Source organism: Clytia hemisphaerica, unplaced genomic scaffold, assembly GCF_902728285.1.
Source record: "Clytia hemisphaerica strain Z4C2 unplaced genomic scaffold, Clytia hemisphaerica genome assembly, whole genome shotgun sequence".
Classification (NCBI taxonomy): Eukaryota; Metazoa; Cnidaria; class Hydrozoa; order Leptothecata; family Clytiidae; genus Clytia; species Clytia hemisphaerica.
Genome location: NW_027104506.1, coordinates 231,519 through 253,570, shown reverse-complemented (window position 1 = coordinate 253,570; position 22,052 = coordinate 231,519). Strand labels below are relative to the sequence as shown.

The window sequence follows — 22,052 nt, the reverse complement described above, 5'->3', positions numbered from 1 at the left end:
TTTTTGAAGCCTTGGGGTGTTCTTAACTTTTTGGGTTTAAAGCCTAAAAATGTTCAAAAATGTTCTTATTTTCACCATTTTGTGACCATTTTACCCATTTTCTCCTGGGAAAACGGGTGTTTTTAGTCATAAGGCCTTGAAATGTTCTTTTTGGCCATCGAAGCCTTTATGTTCTTATATAGCTTGTCCTTATAAAAAACGTGTTAATTTGCTTCATATTCTGATTCAGCCATTCCAGGCTCAGGGTTGTTCTAAAATGGTTCTTATTTTTCGGCATTTTCGAAGCTAATCAGAAATCTACTTTACATCGAGCCTTGATGAAACAATTTTATGAGAACAACCACTATTAACCCGATCACCATTCCTCACGGACATCTCCATTCCTCACTATTCCTCTTCTATTCCTCATCATTCCTCAGCGTTCCTCGAACGTTCCTCAGGAATGGAGATTTCAAAACTTTGTTTTAGCATTCCTCATCTATTCCTCGAACGTTCCTGAGGAATGGACATTTCTGACGTTATTTTTAAGCGTTCCTCACTCGTTCCTCGAACGTTCCTCAGGAATGGACATTTCTGACGTAATTTTTAGGTGTTCCTCACTCGTTCCTCGAACGTTCCTCAGGAATGGACTTTCATGACGTTATTTTTAAGCGTTCCTCACTCGTTCCTCAAACGTTCCTCAGGAATGAAAATATTTCCTTTTCACTTTATTGTTCCTCATGAGCCGAAAAATTTTTTTTGCAAAAATCTGAGTCTGAGTATATACCCTTTTATCATTTGTCATTACAAAGAGGGGGCTGACCTTACCGTCTCCGTCGCTGAAAAACACACATACATAAACTCGGTAAAGAGGGGGCTGACAGCTGACGGCTGACTGAAAGAGGTTGGAACTCCTCGGCAGAGAAATTGCACTGGTTTACAGGAAAAAAACCACAGATATCATCATTTCTTTACATACTAGATAAGGTAACTGCTCATAGATTTCCCGTGGAAGTTTTGCAGTCGACTAGTCCGCTATTTGGTTTGTTAATTTATCTACAATTTCGAAGGTTCGAATTTCAAAACATTCGAATCGTACCATAGTCATTATAAAAAAACACTGGTCTGGCAATGTATTGTTTTAGCTTTATTGTCGAATTTTCTTTTGTTATAAATAAAAGGCAAGTTGCGATTTGCATACTTTTTGATCACGTTACCAAATTCTCCTTTTGGGATTGGTCTAAATTTCAATCACATGATCAAAAAGTATGCAAAATAAAGTCGATTTGCGAACACAAGCTCTAACTGTTAACAATAGAAAGAAACAAAAGCCTTCCAGACCGGGGTTTTTTATAATGACTATGATCGTACTAAAGACGAATTGAAAACAAGATGGAGGACTAGTCAGCTTCAACACTGGACACACTCATTTTAAATGGGAAGCCCAATCCAGTCAAGAAGTTAGAGATCAGTGGAAAACCAACAAATAGCTTCATACCTGCCAACAACCCAAGAACAATGAACTCTAAACAATATTTTCGAAATGTCATCCCAATTACAGTATTTCCAATCTTATCATAACGATGAATGGAATGGTCATGTCTTGAAGCATCGAGTCCAATGGATAAGTTATATCTTGAAACATCGAGTCCAATGGATAAGTTATATCTTGCAACAATGGAATTGGGTTCACACCATCCTATAAGAAAATCGCAGATGAGATGGAGTTTTTATAAGATACTCTAATAATTGGTCATTTGAAGTAATAAAATGACGCGATCTTTAGAAAAAGTAAAAAATTGTTTTACTACTGGTTATCGACCAACCTAATCAAGAGCTTCTAAAAACTCCATCTTGTCCCGGAAGTCGTGGAGAACAATGGATAAGTTATATCTTAAAACAATGGAATTGGGTTCATACCATTCTATGTGGACATCGTCGTATCAAGAATCATTAGAATCCATTGTTAATTGTTCGCAATAGATTTTCCAATTTTGTTAGTTCATAATCACATCTACATACTGCATTCTCTAATTTTTAAATTATCATTGTTGTTAGTTTAGTTCTGAAAAAACAAAAGTAGTTGTCATTTTATGGGAAATATCGTCTCAGTAAAACTACAGAATACACACAGGTCCGCCAGTAGCCTGTACCACCCCGCCGCCACGGGCGTTTTTTTATATTTATTTTTTTTATTTTGAACTTCGCCAGTTTGAACTTGTATTATTGATAGCGGAGTCAGGCTTCGATGGCGAAAAATGTTAGGAACAGCAAGACAACAAAAATTTTTGGATGTTCCTATAAAATACTATGACTTGAAGAAGAAAGATTCGCAATTTTAGGTGTTTAAAGAGGCCCCCAAGCGGTTTGCGCGATGACGTGTTAGGGACCTTTTTCTAGCGTGATTACGTAATTGGAAATCTTTTTCGTGATTGCGTGATGAGGTCAAAACGTGATCGTGATTTGAAAGATTTTTGAGCCGTGATACGTGGTTATCCAAAATTTTTGCTGATTTTCGTGATCGTGATTGAAGACAAAAAAATGCGGAAGTCAAAATACTTTCTAGAATCATTAGAAGGTCCCAAATCAATTAATACAACCTTGTGTTTTGATTTACGCTCATAAAGACTACAGATTACATTTCCCACTAACTTCCAAGCGAAGCTAAATGAGGTACCCTACGAGGGACTTATTTTTCTAATTTGGTATTTTTGCGACCCTACCTAGGACTCAAGGAGGTGAAAAACCTGACCTGCGTCACATCCCCGTACCTCTTTTAGCCCAAGCAAGTATATCCAGCCCGAGGAGGAAATAAGCTAAGAAGGTTATTCAGCAAAACTTTCTCGTTTAAAATATATTTTGTTTACATGCTAACTTTGATGCAGGCTTTCATTTATCTCAGCTGACATTATGCCGTTGTTTCAACATTCATCTAACATCTTGAGAACGTTGTGTACGTTAGATGAACGTTGATACAACGTACAATTCTTGATGTTCATGATGTATAGTTTTATACGGAAGCATCCAAGAAAGACCGAGTATTTGCCACTTGAATTCAAGCAATAGTGGCAAACGCCCGGGCTATTTTTGGTAGGTCCGTATTAAACATTACGTCATGAATATCTGGGATGATATCACCCCACCGCAGATATCTATTTAAACACAATAGGTGGAGTTTTGACAGAAAAAGACGGATAACATGCCATCCATCTAGTGTGTTATAAAAGATATCTGTGCACCCTATCCTTTCTAAACATAAAATATTTTTAGTTACAGATTCTAAATATATTAAAATTATTTCTCGTGAATGTGTATTGTATAAAGGAGTAATTATGTAACATCAAATAATATTAAATTAAAATCTTTGACTGGCTAGGAGATGCTTAGGTTTAGAGCTTGACAAGGCTGAAAATCTGCAGCTGTAGCATGAAGGTAGAGGAGCCAGCTACAGTGACAAAGGTTGTGGGTTCGATCCCCTGCCGGGTCATACCAAAGACACCTAAAATGGTACTTGATGCCTCTCTCTATGCTAAGCAACTGAAGAGACGGAAGTAAAATCGATACGGATCAAGGGTAAGTGTAGAAATTTAGGGAAAGGATTGACACTCTCTCTTAAAGAAAAGGGAGCCTTCGGGTCCCCCTCAACTGCGGTTGCAAACCCATCTGCAGTCTAATAAGAACTCAATCCATCAGATTATCCATTTAATAATTAACACTTAAAATAATAATAATAATAATATTTCTTTTACTAAACTTAACATCCCCAAAAAATATTACATTGTAAAATATCTTTATCCAAATTTCTTCGTTTTAAAAAATATGTAATATCTTTTTTTATATAATAGAGATTATCAACAAAAATGAGATATTCAAAAGCCTGTAACTCTACTGCTACTAAGCACTGACCTTCAAATACCCTGGGCAAAGTTTCTCAATCCCGGCTAAGGAAAATCTTTGATTTGAGTTTTTTTGAAAGTAGCACCCTAACCTAATGGTCTGCATCGAGAGCGCTACAGTATGTGGCCCCGAAAACGGCGATCAAATTTGAAATTTCTCTCAAATCTAGAGGAAAAGAGATTTTACAAAAATTTTTGCTGCATGAAAACCTTTAACATCTCTACTTTATTTCCTGGAAGTTCTTTTTCAAAATTTTCAATTTTAACAATATTTTTCAATCGCTTAAAGATAAGTAGCTTTTTTCTAATGGCCCCCAAAACGGAGGTTTGAAATTTTAGCGATTTCTCGAGATATCTTTAAGATATGAATACAAAATTTTGACCATAGTTTTGAAATATGATTTAAAGGGTTTTGGGCATAAATTTATTTGATAAAATTTTTACAGTATACCCCTGGTTGTCAAAATGCAGGTTTTGGGCCCCCAAAACGGAGGTGTAGTTAAAATCAAATTATTAAGCCCAGTGGTAATAGGGGGAAAGACTATGAACATATTTGTGTTTTCCCTTAAATTTACGACCCGATGGATGTAAAATTTATGATTTTTATGAAATATTATAAGATTTTCGATATTGCAAAGTCCAAACTGAAAATTTAGAAATTTTCAAAATGACAATTTTGATTTAACAACGTCTTAATCAAGTTTTTGAAAACAAATCTCTTTTAAAAATAGTCCCATTCAAGTATGGAATAAGCTGTGAAAATTTTGGAAAAAAGCTTAACTGAAACTGAAAATATTAAGCTTTAAAGATATTTTTCTCCTATATTTTGCAAAAAAATGACAGAATTTGCCGTTTTTGCTGATTCAGCGAAAATTTTTATATATAATGTTAATTTTTTGTTATAAATTATTAACTCAAGGTGATAGGAATAGAATTCCAAGATTTTTTCTTTTTCTCATATTTAGAATTTTCGGTTTTGTCAATGCTGATTCTAGGGCTCCAAAATACTGGTTGACCTTCAAGATGCTATATCTTTTACCCAGCCTCTAAAGTCACAGATGTATTTGCATTTTCTGAACGGCATTAGGTGTAGAAAGTTTCCTATACCCCGTTTTTTTTTTTTTTTCAATATCCAAGGAGCTAGAGTGAGTTATATGCAATTTTTATCTAATTTTGGTGTTAAAATATTTCCTTTAGACGCAAATATGTTATTTTGAATCTGTCTCAAACCAAAAACATGCTCATTTTTAAGTATAACCATCATTCTTTCAAAATAAACAAAAATCGTTTAATTCTGATAAATCTACAAGTCAGAATCTTCATTTTAATGAAGACCTCCTGATGATGTAGCGCCCTTAAACGTTAATTTATAACATTACAATGGCTTCTTTGCGGGTACCACTTCAAAAAACATTTCAATTAAAGATGGCAGATATAGCTTGGTCCCATTGGCTATATAAAGGTCAGTGCTACTAATAGCAGGTTCTTTGGTAGTGTCACAGCACAGAAAAATGGTTTGACAATAATATCTTGCTTGTTTACGAATGGAAAACGAAAAACGTAATAATTGGTGAATGAACTATAAAACTTATCAATTTCGGACTCGATTATCATTTCGGACTCGATTATCAGTTTCAGATGGATTTCAGTTGTTCTCGACTTTGTTACGATCTAGTAGCATGCAGGTAGAGCATCCAGCTACGGTGCACAAGGTTGTGGGTTCGATCCCCAGCCGGGTCATACCAAAGATTCCCAAAATGGTACTTGATGCCTCTCTGCTTGATGCTCAGCAACTAAAGAGATGGATCGAGGGTAAGTGGAGCAATCCAGGGAAAGGAGTAGCGCCCTCCCCTACCTTCGGGTAGACAGTTATACGAAAAGGGAGCCTTCGGGTCGCCCTCGACTGCGGTCGCAAACTTACTTACGATCTAGTAGAAGGTTATCCTTGGCTAGAAACTATCGTCAACCGACTAATCACAAAAATACTTATTACGGTAAAACGTCCTCAATAAAATTAAACTTTCTTGCTAAAATGACATGTTCATAAAATTTCTATATAAAAGATATTTAAACTATAATTTACAAAAAATGGAAAATTTTCATAAAAATATACAACCTGACAACCAAACCCAGACCACGCCACACCCCAAACCTCAACTACATAACTGCATCGTCATGTCCTTCTGTGAACGAGAAAAAGATTAGAAAATTCTAATAAATGAATTCAGTATTTCAAATTCTGCAGCTTTCCCAAAAATTGTCCCAATTTTCTTCTAGGGCCTAAGGTTAATTTTGTATTTTATTATTTTTTTGAAGAAAAGGTAATAGTCATACATAAGCAAGAAGCTCGAAACTTGAAATGTCAAATTTGATCTACGATTTGATTATGAACTAGATATAGTTAAATTCTGATTTTTCTAGATCAACTGGTAGAGTCAAAAAGAGATATTTATATAACACAATGGATAATATACTTGTGTATTTCCCAAGCAACGACAGTTAAAGCAAAATAATCCGCCATCTTTGCTGAAGGTAGACAATTTGTTCAATCAATACGAATAACCTGCGAGACCATGGTTTTGATAGATCAAATTGGGAGCACCGAATCGTAGTCTACTGCAGTTTACTTTCAGCAAAGATGGCGGATTATTTGGCGGACTAAGTAGCTCTAACTAGTGTTTTATATAAGATATATGTGGTTACGCAGGTTTTTCCAAACCGTTTCAGTAACTTGGCCGTCCTCAAAAGTGCAATTGGGCTATCACTGAAACAGTCTGTACCCTATGTTGAAGGTCCAGGGTGGTCTTGAAAATAAAAAAATCCAGGGGGTCTGGTTTTCCAGGGTGGTCAGTAAAAATGAGGTTGAAAATCAAGGTGGTTAGTAAAACGAGGTCAAAAATTCAAGATTGTCCTAAAAATTAGAAAAAAATATAAAGGGGTCCTAAAAATTGAAAAAATCCAGTGGGTAACCTTTCCCTCATCAACATTGGGAGTACAATTTTTTCTGGAATAGCCCAATATATAACCTCGCTATCATGGCGCGAAAAAATGATTGCTTACCAGTGGGTTTAGTTCTCGTTTTTCGATGAGATTAAACGCCGTCACAAAATGATAAAAATGTTTGTAGCATTGATTTATATGCGCTTCCTGAAATCAAAGGAAAGAAGAAGAGTTTACAATAGTCCATGACATATATAAGATGCAGAGGGGTCCAGCCCCTAGCATATTTCAGGAGGGGCTAAGGAAGATAGCAAAATCTCGACGAAACTTTTCATGGAAATTGTCAGTAAATTTATCGCGCCGCAGAGGGGGTCAAAACCTTCCCCACAGCATAGATTTTAACATAATTTAAAGATATTTGTAACCTAACAGCTCTACCCCTAGACGATGCTATCGTCCGTATAATATATAATTATGATATAACATAATTTGTATATTATAAAACGTAATATGTTTCGCGGCGGATAGAGTCTGTGTTTACGGACGATATCAATTTGGCGCTTTTCTTGATTTTATCTTTGCCCTTACCGACCTTGGAGAAGGGTCGGTGAATTTTGCGGAAAATCCCTGCAGATTTATAGACGAACTTGGTAGAGAAAATCAAAACAACACAAAATCGAAGGGAAGGATGCAAGTAGGAAGTGAACTTTATCCAAAAAATGGTTGTTTTCTTTGAGCATGATGGGTCTGGTGAAGAAGAATGTTCTTGTAGGATAATTTGGAGGCTGAAGATCTTACATAAACGCATTCATCTTTAGCTTTTATGACAATATTAGTTAGAAGGGATTGTTTTCCTTTGATTTTTTGGAAATTTTATTCAACTCGATGCCTGACACCTGAAGTAGCATCTAAAGGTAAGGTTTATATTCACTGGATTTTGTAGTTTCTTTTATGGTAGCAGGAATCAGTGTCAGTAGAGACTGAAATATTGACTTTTTCCAGTTCTGTCAAGTAATGATTTTGTGCGCGCAAAAAATCTTCAATCTCTGTAAAGTTTTTTCTAAGACAGTCTAAATTTTAACAGATTTTACTTCCTGTTTATTTTTTTGTTGGGCTTGATTGAGTTTGATGTTTAGCTATCTTTTTATATTTTTTTGACTGTTTGATAGTCAATTTTTCAGCTTGGCACTTCAGTGAAAGTAGTGGTACCAGCAATATTTTAAAAACCATGGTTATCTAGCATATTTCAACCAATGCATTTCTACAAAATTCAACCAACACCTTTCACGATATCAGACCGACACCTTCCACCGTGTATAAACAAGACTTTCTGCGATATCTAAACAACATTTTCCACGGTGGCTGATCAACACTTTCCATTATGACTGAAGGAATAACCCTCCACGATATCTGAACAACACTTTCCACAACATCTGAACAACGACACCTTCTATGATACAAGAGCAGTACTCAAGCATCTTCAAATATCTGAACAAAAAGTTTCTTTTTGACTATATTTTTAGCAAGCAGCTAAAGCCTTCAGAGGTCTATGTAAAATTTGAACCAAAATTTTTTTAGGACACATTTCTAACATTACATCATCAGAAAAAATCGTATCGAAAAGAATCTTTTTTCACTTCAAATTTCCACATTCTTCTGGAGAAATGCAAAATTATATCGGCTACCCAATCAGACTATACGTATACACAGAATGCAAGATATAAAAATTTCTCCTGACCGTAGGGTAATTCAAGGTGAAAACCTGCAATATTTTAATAAATTTACGGTGAAATTTCAGCTAATCACCATGTCATTATTGAAAGATTAACAGTTTTTCACCGCCAATTCATCTAAAAGGTCAAGGTAATTTTTTTTGATTTTTTCCTATGATACTGTATACCGTGAAGTCTGGTAACTTGCATAGCCATCAAATGACTGACCAATCAAAGCAGCAAAATTTCAAAACAAATGAACTACGCAGCTCCGCTCGCACCTCTACTCTACACTTTTTTATTTTGATTTAACTTTGTATTTTAATGACCAGCCAGGTCACTCATTTAAGGGTTATGCATGTTAGCCTCCACTGATGTATTAAGTTACCCCGATCTCACGGTAGTTTACAAATTTCATCTAAAATTTTACAACCATATCTTGCGAAAACACAAATTTTGTTTGAATTTTGTAAAAAACTAAAAATTTATCATAATTCCTGAACCAATGATCAAAACTACTTTAGATTTGAAATATAGGGTCACTGTGATGATTGAAATATATTTGTAAGGAAAAATTCCCCAAAAAATCTGTGGTTCAAATTTTCAATTTTAGACCTGAGGCCGAGAAGGCGTTTTTGACTGAACCGAATGTTTTGCAAAAAATACCTAGTCAAAATAAAACCACGTTTTAAATTTCTTTACTCAAATATCCTTATAAATCATCCAAGTGACAATTCCATAACATCCCACGTAAAAATGAATTGATTTATTCAAAATTTTAAAAAAGATAACCAAAAATATGAAAGAAATTTCATACATTGATTTTGGCATGACAAATCTGCCCTTGAAAAATTCCTTTCAATTTTTTTTTTTAAAGAGTGAGAATTTTTGCATGGTATATGGATTGTACGGTGGCCGAGAAAGCTCAACCAAGATTTAAATATTAGAATATGAATTTAAATATTCAAAATACAGATTTAAATATTAAAATACAGATTTAAATATAAAAATACAGATTTAAATATTAGAATATGAATTTATATATAAAAATACAGATTTAAATATAAGAATATGAATTAAAATATTGAAATACAGATTTAAATATTCGAATATGAATTTAAATATTAAAATACAGATTTAAATATTAGAATATGAATTTAAATATCCAAAATATGAATTTAAATATTCAAAATACAGATTTAAATATTCGAATATGAATTTAAATATTCAAAATACAGATTTAAATATTCGAATATGAATTTAAATATCCAAAATACGAATTTAAGTATTCAAAATACAGATTTAAATATTAGAATATGAATTTAATTATTGAAATACAGATTTAAATATTGGAACATGAATTTAAGTATTCAAAATACGAATTTAAGTATTCCAAATACGAATTTAAATATTGGAATATGAATTTAAGTATTCAAAATATGAATTTAAATATTCAACATACAGATTTAAAAATTACAATATAGATTTGAATATTTGAACTACTAATCTTAAAAATAAATGGCATTTCTTCTCAGAATCTAGGAACAGAGATTTGTTACGTGAAGAAAGATCAGTCCCAGATCAGTACAATGGCGTATTGTACCTCTTGTGGATCAAGATTAAACGATAGACATTTTTTTTGTACTGTTTGTGGAGAAAAGATTGAACAATTATATCAAAGCCAGCCTCCTTCGCATTTACTTGACGAAGAAGAGGCAATCAAGCTTTACTTCGCTCGATATTACTCAAATGAACATATTCTACTTTTTTTGAGTACTTACCATGGTATTTCAATGAGTTTGAGTACATTGAAAAGACGACTAAAGCGCTTTGGTTTGAGCCGGCGATCATCAAACGTTTCATATCAAGAGCTAACAGCTATAATTCAAAGGGAGATAGAAGGCCCAAATTCGTTGGTAGGTTATAGAGGAATGTGGAACCATCTCAGAAGATCATATGGTATAAAGGTAAAAAGAGATACAGTTATGGAAGTTTTACGCCAAGTTGACCCAATAGGTACATCCTTGAGACGCAGAAGGAGACTCAACCGGAGACGTTATTCATCGCCTGGTCCGAACTTTTGTTGGCATTCGGATGGATACGATAAGTTAAAACCTTATGGACTTCCGATACACGGATGTATTGATGGATTTTCAAGGAAAATCTTATGGCTAAAAGTTGTTAGATCAAATAACAATCCAATTATTCCTGCTTTTCATTATTTGAGTATTGTTAGACAAATGGGCTTCTGCCCAAAGTTTTTGAGAACAGATTGTGGTACAGAAAATGGAATTAAAGCGGCACTTCAGTGCTACTTTCACCAAAATGAAAATGCTCACTTCTATGGAACCTCAACAGCAAACCAACGGATTGAATGTTGGTGGTCACACTTGAAGAAATCTTTTACATATTGGATTATCGACTATTTCAAGCAAATGTGTGCGGATGGCATCCTAGAAGTAGGCAACAGAATTCATACAGAATGTGTTTGGTTTGTTTATGCAGAGTTCCTACAAAATCAGCTGGACGAGTTTGTGCATGAATGGAATACACATTACATTAGGAAATCTCGCCATGATACTGTTTCTGGGATACCGGATGTTCTTTTTTACGTACCCGACCCTTTGAATTTTAGCAATAAAAAGCTCACAGTCAGTAATGATCTTCTGCAAAGTGCTCTTGATCAAAGAAATATTTTTGTTGAAGCTGCAAATGTTATTGAAGACGAGAAAGATGATATTCTATTTGATTTTTTTACTCATGTTGTAGAAACTGAACGGCTCCCCTATCCTCCTAGAAGTTGGGTAGAGGCGCTTTATGTTTTTGAGAAAATTGTAGAATTATGTTATTAATTTGTATCATAGTAGATATATTTGAAGTGGAATTTCCAGTTGCGTTAACCAGAATAAGTTGAAGAAAACACTCAATGTTATTTTCATATGATTTAAAACTAGAGCTTCTTGAAAGTTATATATTCCACCGGGGGGGGGGGCACTAAGTGACCTACCGTATGTGCAGCCCTTAAGGGTACGTTTTTAGGCACTGTAAGGATCAACGAGAGAGGAGGTGCACTGTAAGGGTTTAAAATTTTGGAAAATACGAATTTTTAGGGTCAATCTTAGAAAATTTCAAAAAAATAGGGCAAAAGATTTCGAAAAATTGCATCATAAGGGTCGATTTTGAGTCATTCTTTTCCTGTACTGTAAGGGTCGATTTTTAAAGGCCTTAATTTCGAACGAACATACGATCGTTTTCAAATCGAGTGCCCCCCCCCACCAGGATTTAACCTTAACGAGTCCAAGGTATCGCAAAAGCAACAAAGTAGAAGAACTATCACTCACAGGGTTTTTGGAAAACTTAGAAATGCGACATTTTGATATTTCAGTCCAATCAGAGTCATCTATCTTTTCAATATTTTGGGAATAAATATAAAAAGATGAGTCCTACGTAGCTTCTATACATTTCCAAGCTAAACAGTAAACCTCCGTCGATCTGCAAGGGTTGACATATGAAAAATCGCATACGCTGGCAAAATTTTAAGGTTAACTACTCAATGAAGGCATTTCACTGATGTTCTAAATAGTCAAGATATTGTGATACTTGGAATTTCTCGAGAGTCGTGAGATTTTCCGCATTTAAAGTTGTGACTTTTGAAATATTCATTCAAGGTTTTGATCAACTTCCTTAGAGAAATGAATTGGAATGGAATAGAAAAACTCCCCAACTCGAACCCAGTCTCTTAGGTTTGTTTATCAGTAAAACCAGAAAGTGGTGCACGTGGCCCTCTGGGTACAAGATTGAAAAACTCCTTCTCCGATTACCTAATCTAATAACCAATCATTCATTCTGCCAGCACCACAATCTGCTCTGAAATGTTGTGGCGAATGTGCTGATCTGACAGCGTTAATTCAGCCGATTCTTCTGAAACTGTATATTATTTTGCCCTACCGGGCCCTAATGTTAATGACGTAATACTTTCGCGTAGTTTCTTTTACTAAAGCCAATCACAGCGCTCATCCAGATTCTTGATAAAAAACTCCAAAGAGAACCGAGATCCTCTAACAGGTAGGGCTTGCGTGGTAGACATGATATGCCTAGGAGATGATTACTGATTACCTGAATTATATACCAGTTTATTAAACAAACTGTGAGAGCAAATCCTGTATCTGTCTATTTTACTTTTGATTTGGACGTTAATAAACTATAGTCGTCCCACCCCTTCGTCACAGACGACTCATCACTATATCATTTTTTGAAAAGAGTAGATAAGTCTATATATTCAAGGGTTTTAGGTTAAAGATGACCTTGCAGTGCTAATTTTTACCACAAATAAATTGCTAACAAAGAGCTTCATGAGAATCAAGCCGGATGCTGCTTGGACCTACCTGATGAAGACAATCAAAAATAGAAAAATAGGAAAGAAACAAAGGAAAAACGATCATGTTAACCGTGCAAAATTAAATGGCATATTTTCATCATTTTCGGCCGGAAAAAAAATTTTCCTCTAAATTCGGACTCCGTCATATTTTTGGCATTGCTAATACGCATCTTTGTGGTAGGTCATCTCCAGGTAGGTCCAATAAAGGCTTCCTTAGCCATTGTAGCTAGCCATTGGGTAAGACATTTGAGTGTGACTTTGAAATGTTTGAGAATGTTTGTTACGAAAAAGGAAAGTGAAGTCTGAGTCTAATTTCGAAAATAATCTTCTCCATTTAAATATCTGACAGTTTTCAAAATAAAGTAAATTTAGAAAAATAACGGATTACTCAAAACTCAATGTGGAGGAATGCGTAAGTTTTCTGCAAGTTTTATATTTATGATTGGTACTAATCAGGGGGTAAGGATTATAAAAACCTTTAGAAAAATTTTAGGCTTAAAATATTGATGCGAATCTAAAACAAACCCCCGGAAAAAGTCATACGGAAATCTAAAATCGCTAGCGAAAATCTAAACGCTGTAGAAAAAGGCTTCAGATACTTTAAGGGAAGAAATTTTCCCGAGACGAAATTTACTCGGAATCTAAAAGAAGTTCACTTTGGCACTTCTGTGGATTTCACCCTTTTTTGCGAAAGGAAATGTCTTTGAAAATTCTCAACTAGGCAATCGCGAAAGTTTATGCCATTTCGATAAAAGTTGCGAAATATTAAAGCAAAAATCTGGTAATCATATAGCAGTTAGCACAATTTTTAGTCTCCGAGTAGAACACTATAAGAGACATAATGTCATGGATTGTCTGGACATCAATATTGTTTTTTAACGCCTACACTCCGGGAAAAAAAGAAAAAGCTTCTATGCTCGGCCATCTTCAATAGAGTGTCCGGACAACGGGGGGATTCACTAAGGGGGGGGGGTTACTGGGGGAGAATTCACCGGGGGGATTCACCAAGGGGAATTGTCCGGGAATTCTTCAATAGCTCCTCTAGATAAATTAACGCTTTTGAACGTGGATACAATGTTAAGCTGTTTGGAGAATTGACTTAATGTTTTTATGTTTTTTGTGTATTTTCCTCTTGTATACGACCTCTAGGGAATTTCGTGTTTTCGATAGAAAGCAATGTAATTTTCTTGATAACTTTGAGCAATCAGAAAATATAACTGTTTTGAACTGTTGATATACAGACGTTTGACTACATTTTCTGTTTGAGAAGTTTTGCTGTTTCGGTCAGATGTGACAAAGTGATATTTTGCTCCATTGACACTTTCCCTTTTGTAGCGGGAAAACAAACATATAACATCGTATTCAACATGCCTCTTTCCTTGGTAAATAGATTACCCACGTTTATGCTAGTAAAAATTGGTAATTGAATCTAAAGCCAGGAAAGAGATTTCTCAGGGGGGAAAGTGAATTAGAATTAAGTGTCTTTCTAGTGAAATCTAATTGTAAGATTTTACTTAATCCGGTGTTTGTGTGATCAAGGACCAGACGACTTAAGTAAGAAAAAAACATTCCAGTTCCATCCAAGGTCTCGAGTCTAGTGGCACGTGCATAGAAGACTATAGATGATTTGACAGTGTAGGTTCTAATCTTTCAATTTCCCTGGACATACCGTATCATACTGGAAGAATCGATTCAACATAAAGAATTCGGCTTTCGGATGAAAAAATGATGGTTAGCTCGGGTTTTGGTTTAATCAAACACTTTGTCATTGATACAATTACAACTCCTACACGTTTTTTTTTTTATTAGAACACCTAAAATTTGGCTGAGCCTGGATGTGCTTATTTTTTTAGCGATTTTCAGCCTAAAATGTTCTTAAATGCGTTCTTAATTTTTCAGACTACTCTAAATCGACAATATCATGCAAAATAAAGAGCACTTAAAATTGGTAAAATTTGGACAATATTTGACTCTCGAATTTAGAAGATCCATCCCTAAGTTCGGTTAAAACTGCTTGAAAAGAAGAAAAAATTGTAGTTTCTTGTCATTTTTTCCCAAACTGAGGCTGGGCATGTTCTTACGATGTTCTTAATTTTTCGACGAATTTCAGCCTAAATGTCCTTATAAACTATGTTCTAATAAAAAAAGTGTATTCAACGCCTGTAAAAGCGTGTATCTTATATGGATGTTTCTGCTGATTTGGAAAAAGAGAATATGTTCGGGTATTCGGTATTCTTCCACCGGGTTGAAAGCGAGTGTAAAGTATCGTACTTAACCTACAACCTACCCAATATACCAAAAATTGCCAACTCACTGACCAATCAAATTCTGAACCTTGAGACTAAGATGTAGTTTACCCGAATCAGCCAATCAGTGCGATTATAAAGTTGAGCGAAAGTACGATAGCAAACAACATCGTCAATAAATTTCATGCTTGGATGGCTAACCTCATCCCCTGGTCCACAGTCAATGGGTAATTTTGAGTGTCTGGGGGTCACGTAGCAGATTTTGTCACCTTTCTCCATCGAAGTTTCTCGAGGGAGTGGAAGGGGTGGGAAAAATAATGTGGAAAATTAGTTAGCGGGAGGAAACGGACCATTTCTCCACCCTATTCAGAAGTTTTGATGACACTTTTTTTTTGTTTAAAGCAAAAATGTTGCATGTATTTTGAACTTTTGGTCGGGAGGTGATGCGAAATAGCGAAAAAATCTAGTGTGATAGAATAAAAGGCTTTTGATTGAAACCGAAATTGATATTTTAAAAGTTCTGAAAAAGGAAGTCGAGAAATTTTTCCATTTACAAAATACTCTCGGGCACGGGTTTAGAATAAGCGGGCGGCGGATGTGGAAACTACAATGCCCAGGTGGAAAAATTGGAGGAGGCTAGTAAGAAGAATTACGACAAAAGAATGAACTTTAAAAGATATGTTTCCAAAGATTAATAAGAGAGGAGAATAAAATGACCCGCATGGAAAATTTTCGGAAAATTAATTAGCGGGGGAGGGGGTACCTTTATTAGGTACCTGAGACTAGGATAATTCCATAAAGATAAGGTGTGATAAACCATGTAAAGAGATCGGTCAATACAATGACAATGAAAACTGTTTTACGAAATTAACAAAAGGTAATTTTCTATTTACATACAATGAATGGAAAAATAATAGTGTGATAGACCAATGATAAAGCAATGCAGGTCGACAGAGTTGATTCCCGTGAAAAAGAAAATCATCAAAATAAAATTATTTCACTTGAATGTTTGACCAAAACATAAAAAGAAACAGCAAGAAAGGTTGAAATCAGAAGATTCGAATTCATTGACTGGTGCTGGGTTTAGAATTCGAGGCTGTTGAGCTTTAACCAGTGAAAAATAACAGTTCATTTTCTATTTTTATCTGGACGAATTGATATTGGATATTTTGGGTGCTGATTCCGAAAATCGTATTCATTTTTAAGGAAAGCCATTGTTCAACCTGCTACTCATATTGGTCAGAATACCCAGGAATAGGGATTTAATCTGACGCCAGCTGACGCTGACGTTAGTAGTACTACACATCGGTAGTCTTTTTTGAGGCTGTTCGACCAAGAGGAGAGAACACACACATTTTCAGGCATTTTGGCCAACCCGGTGCAGGGGTAGAAGGCTGAATATTCATTATGTCTTTTGGAATCATCAGCATCCAAAAACGCCCAAAATTAAAATCCATGCAAAATATGGGAATTATCTCCTTTACCCTAGTTCATGATTCATCACAATGAAATAAAACTAAATGTACTAAATATATCAACTTTTACGATATCAAAAAATATATTAAAAACTATCCTAATAAAAGTGGAAAAAAGTGATCCATAAAGAAACAATGAGTAAAATAAAATGGAGAGGAGTTGGCATATTTTGACTATTGTCCAGCAACATATCAAAATAAACCAGCCCTCATTTCTCAGAATAGATGTATATACACAATATACAAACACTATCGAAATAAATATATGGGGTTGTCAAATTTTTGTACCCTGATAATTATTGTAAAATTCCAACTTTAGCTTTATTGAAATTCATATTCATTCAGTTCTCATTAAACATTATTCATTTAGGTAGTAGCCACGTGGGTTTATTTTTGTAAAATAAGCCTAAAGGTGACCAAATATGCTAAGGCACACCTGTATGAATAAGAAATGAAAGGGTTAAATCACAAAACATCTTTAAGGTTTTTAGTTATCAAATAAAATATCTAATAAATTTGGGGCTTTTCAGTTCAACCTCAATCATAATAAAATCATGTTAAATACCAGTTCTCATAAAAAGATCCAAGATCCCTCCAAGAAGGATATCAAAAGAAATCAATTTCACCACATATCAATATCAACGCAAGAAATAAGCAGAAAACACAGCAAAGTCTAGGGTTTACCATATCCTGGCCCTGTGATGACATCATCAGAAAAATTTTTGTCAAATGCTTTGGTTGAGGAGCAATACCTCTCATTTAGAGGTATTCTGACTTCCAAGGTACAAGTTGTAGATTCAATAGATTCACCAAAGTCACATTTATTTTTAAATTTGATGACATGTTTGCCAACCATTGAAGGTAGCACAAATCTTGTACCAGACAAAAATTGTACCAAGTCTCCCAACGAAACCTCCTTGTCGCCTAATGGAACTTCATTACCTTCTTCATCTATATCAATAACACCTTTAACACAATATGGCGCATCTTCCAGATTCTCAATAAAATTGGTAAAATTGTAATATGCATCTTGTTCCTTTTCTAGGATTTCCTTGTTCTCGGAGTGTTTTACTTTTTCAAATAAAGATTTGACATCTTGAGCAGTCAATTGATCGGCAAGTACAAACTCAGATTTGATTTCATCAAAATGTTCAATCAGGGCGGTGTGTAAGCCAAATAGATCCATACCTCTTATAACTTCCAATATTTCTTCAGAACACTTTGAAATACAATAATGCTCACATATGTTTTGAATAAAGCTGTCTTTTTCTTCAAATTTTACATTTGCTTTTGAGATGCAATCAAACCTTTCAGGAAAGTTTACCAAGCATTCATCAAACTCTTGGGATGATTTGCACATTTCAATCTGTAGCACCTTTTTTTGAATTTCAAGATCCGGTATGTCTGATGGAGTCGGACAACTTGTAGAAAGGCATGGTTGAAAAAATAGCTTGGACACCAGAGAAGGCATTAAAGACCTTGGTCCTGCACATCCATTAATCAAAGCAAGGGAATAAAGGTTTCCTAAAATGAGGAAGTCCCCATCTTTGAGTTTTTCGATATCGTGTAAAAATGTAAAAGTATGACCACCTGAACACATTAAATGTTTTTTAACATCTTCAAAAACAACTGTGTAAAATTCTCTGAGTGGACCTCCCAAATCATCAGCTTCTTCCCCGACAAACTTGACTGTTATGGGACGAACCCCCTTTGAGAAAGCCCGTTTCAATTTTTGGAGAGTGTCCAGCCAAGCCCTCTTTCTTCTTATCTCTAAATCAAAAGTAGGATTACTGGAAACAGCACTTTGAATGGTGTCAAGTTTTTCCTTGAGGGTTGAACGATTGTTAAGATTGTCCTGATCAGTTAGTGGTAGTTCATCAACATCATCAGGAATAACAATAGATGGAATGGTAGGAATGCCACTCGATGCATGTGCTTTAATGGATAATAGTGGGTGGGCTATTATTGGTGGTGGTGTTGGTGGGTTCACGATTGTAACAGGTGGAGATAGATTTTGGGTAGAACTAGGAAGTGATGTTGACATAAAAGCAAAATGTGATGGACTGGTTGTTAAAGCATTAATGGAATTGGTCGATAGATCTAGAGGCAGCGATGAACTGGTGGTGGTGAAAACGACCAATGCTGGATCATTAGCTTCAGTAGTTGTGGTTGAAATCCCTGTAATGATTTGGTGATGGCCACTGTTGGACTCAAGTTCTGAAAAGAGTGGCTCTTCCATTTCAATGTCACTGTTTTTATCATTGTCAATTCCTTTGAAGGTGTTAAAGTCTATTTCCGAGCACAAGTAGAATAATAATTGCGAATAAGATTTACCCAAGTATTCTTTGTATTTGTCAAGGCGAAAGTCTTCGATAGAGCCAGGGATTGTGATCATTTCCTTGTAATCAGAGAACAACAATTTGTGGGCTTCCAGACCACAAAAGTCCTGGAAATTATCAGAGTGTTTTTTCATCGATTCTCGCTTTAACTCAAAATAATCAGCATTTTCTTTGACTGTGACTGGAAGGCGTTTTCCTCTTAAAGGTTTGAAATCACCAAATTCATTGTATGCCACTCTACCAACATTGACTGTTCTCAGTCTTGGTGAGGTTGTTGGTTTTGGTTTGGGTTGTTTACATGCTACTACAACAGTGGTGTTCGTCGAAGCAGTTGACTTTTTTGCTGCTGGCTTCTTGAAATGTTGTTGCCTGTTCGCTTCACGTTGATCATAGTATTCCTGGAGGTTTATTCTACTACTACTAGCTGGTAATCCAAGTGCTGCCCCACAAAATCCACAAAATGAACTTCCAGCTTTTAGTTCTTGTAGCTGGCCGCATGCACTACACTGGACCGCCATGTTTGTTGTTGTTGTATTCGTTCGATAAAATCGGATTACAATATTAAGGTCCGCTAAAATCGGATTCCAATATTTAAGTCCGATAGAAAATATTTAAATTCATATTCGAATATTTAAATCCGTATTTAAAATATTTAAAGTCGTATTCTACTAATATCTAAATTCATACTCTAATATTTAAATTCGTATTTCAATAATTAAATTCATATTCTAATATTTAAATCTGTATTTTGAATACTTAAATTCGTATTTTGGATATTTAAATTCATATTCGAATATTTAAATCTGTATTTTGAATATTTAAATTCATATTCGAATATTTAAATCTGTATTTTGAATATTTAAATTCATATTTTGGATATTTAAATTCATATTCTAATATTTAAATCTGTATTTTAATATTTAAATTCGTATTCGAATATTTAAATCTGTATTTTGAATATTTAAATTCATATTTCGGATATTTAAATTCATATTCTAATATTTAAATCTGTATTTCAATATTTAAATTCATATTCTAATATTTAAATCTGTATTTCAATATTTAAATTCATATTCTAATATTTAAATCTGTATTTCAATATTTAAATTCATATTCTAATATTTAAATTTGTATTTCAATATTTTAATTGATATTCTAATATTTAAATCTGTATTTTGAATATTTAAATTCGTATTTTGAAAATTTAAATCTTGGTTGAGCTTTCTCGGCCACCGTAGGATTGTGTCTAAGACTTTCTTTTTTACTTTCTTTATAAAAAAAAACCAAATTTAAAATATTCAATATGATTCAATTATATGATAATTGTAAATAATGCCTTTTAGTAAATGTCCATATTGAATACAGAAGGGCAAAATAGCAACTATTAACATACAGACATATAGCAGTTCATAAGAAGATAAATAAACAAAAGTCTTTCTTAATGGCCATCTTGCTAGGAATGGTTGCTTTTTTGTCCACAATTCAAGTTGGTGTGGTCAACATCATAGACCTTTTTTCAAAGAGGCCACCCTGTTGTAGTCCAGTAGAAAAACAATGATCAAACCATGCATAATTATTACAATATGCATGATACAGTAACTATGCATGGCTCTATCATTGTTTTTATGGCTGGACTAAATAATTTTTCAACAGGACGTCCTCTTTGAAAAAAGGTCTATTGGAAAGGTTTATATACACCTTTCTAAAAATAAAAAGTTTTAGCACCTACTTGTATAATTTTTCACTATTTTGAAACTACCAAGATTATTTTGAAACTTTCATATTTTTAATAGCTATCGAAATTATATCAGTATATATAAGACAACTTGGCACAGGAAAAAAATTAATAAAATTCACCTTGACTTTTTAGTGAATTCACAGTGAAAAGCTGCAATTTGACAATTCACAGTGATTAATTGCGGCTTTTCACCGTGAATTCACTAAAAAGTCATGCAATGATTTATATTGAATTTTTCCTGTGTTGGACTTGGTTTTGGTAGACTATAAGGTGGGACCAATTTGATTTGTTGTTTTACAGGCACACCACGACCGAACCTAAAATTTACCTAAAGTTTGCGGTCTGTAAAAAAAACGACAAATTATATTGGCTTGCCTAAACTATATCTGTAGACAAAAAATCAAAACCAACAATTATGCCTTTTATGAAAATTAAAAAAAAATTCATAAAGAAAAATAATGCATTAATTTGTAAAAAAGCTGTTTGTGATTTGAAAAATACCACTCTTCATAAAATTTTCCTAGAGCAATTAGACAAAACATATACCACATACACTGTAGATAAACCTGGTAGATGCAAGTTTGCATTACGAAAATTGAGTCTTTCAAAATAAAAATAAAAGAGAAAAATGCTTTACCTCTTCTTCTCTCTTTTATAGCTTTCTTGAAAAAAATATGATATATACTTGCTTGAATCTGAGTTCTGCTTGTTAAAAATAAATTCAAAACAAACCATTTACATAAAACACCTTGTTGCAAAGAAGTTACAAAATAAAGTACTAACTAATAGGAGGCTAGACTCAAAAAATGCTAAAGAATTGCACAAATAATTTCCACACCTACAGATTAACTTTCTGTCGCTATGTTTTGGAATCATTTTCCAGTCGGGTCCATCTGTATTAGCAGCAAGAATTGGTGGCGGCAATTACCGGCTAGACCCGACTGTTTGTTTACATTTGTTCGAACCGGGCCGGCCGATCACACCGCTAACCAAAATCCAAAATTTCCGCTTTTCTACCGGATTGATATAGTCTAAGACAACAGCTACTCCCGTAAAAAATTCCCGTCTTCACGTTTGTTCCTCTTAGATGAAACTCGTCTTAGACTATAGCATAGTCTACTCTACCCCCAGTTCTATTACTCAACACTCAGCAACCCCTCCTAGCAAGCTAGCCTCCAGAATTAAAAAAAAAAAACCTCAATGAAGCAATTAACCCCCTCTAGGCTCAGGGGATTTTTTAACGATTGCCATTTCATTGGTCCTAAGACGACATTGCTGTATCAATTTAACACGTAATCCCGTACCTTAGAGAGTAACTAGGGGGTAACTACAGTGGTATTAATTTGAGA

At 34.4% G+C, this 22,052-nt stretch overlaps 2 protein-coding genes across 5 annotated transcripts in view; both read right to left on the bottom strand.

The window, feature by feature from the left end:
• LOC136821845 (ras and EF-hand domain-containing protein homolog) overlaps positions 1-2,040 on the bottom strand; it is a 61,944-nt gene extending 59,904 nt beyond the window's left edge. For all 4 annotated transcript variants that reach the window (XM_067078071.1, XM_067078078.1, XM_067078080.1 and 1 more), the window contains exons 1-2: positions 1,900-2,040; positions 1,478-1,678 (exon numbers count right to left, since the gene is read on the bottom strand). The gene's annotated coding sequence lies outside the window, so the exon portion shown is untranslated. The remainder of the gene's footprint in view (positions 1-1,477; positions 1,679-1,899) is intronic.
• Positions 2,041-5,142: 3,102 nt separating this feature from the next.
• The window catches only part of LOC136821850 (MOB kinase activator 3B-like), a 32,429-nt gene continuing 15,519 nt past the window's right edge, over positions 5,143-22,052 (bottom strand). Inside the window, exons 8-9 of the mRNA XM_067078094.1 lie at positions 6,936-7,022; positions 5,143-6,058 (exon numbers count right to left, since the gene is read on the bottom strand). Of these exons, the coding sequence (XP_066934195.1) occupies positions 6,029-6,058; positions 6,936-7,022 (117 nt within the window). The 3' untranslated portion in view covers positions 5,143-6,028. The remainder of the gene's footprint in view (positions 6,059-6,935; positions 7,023-22,052) is intronic.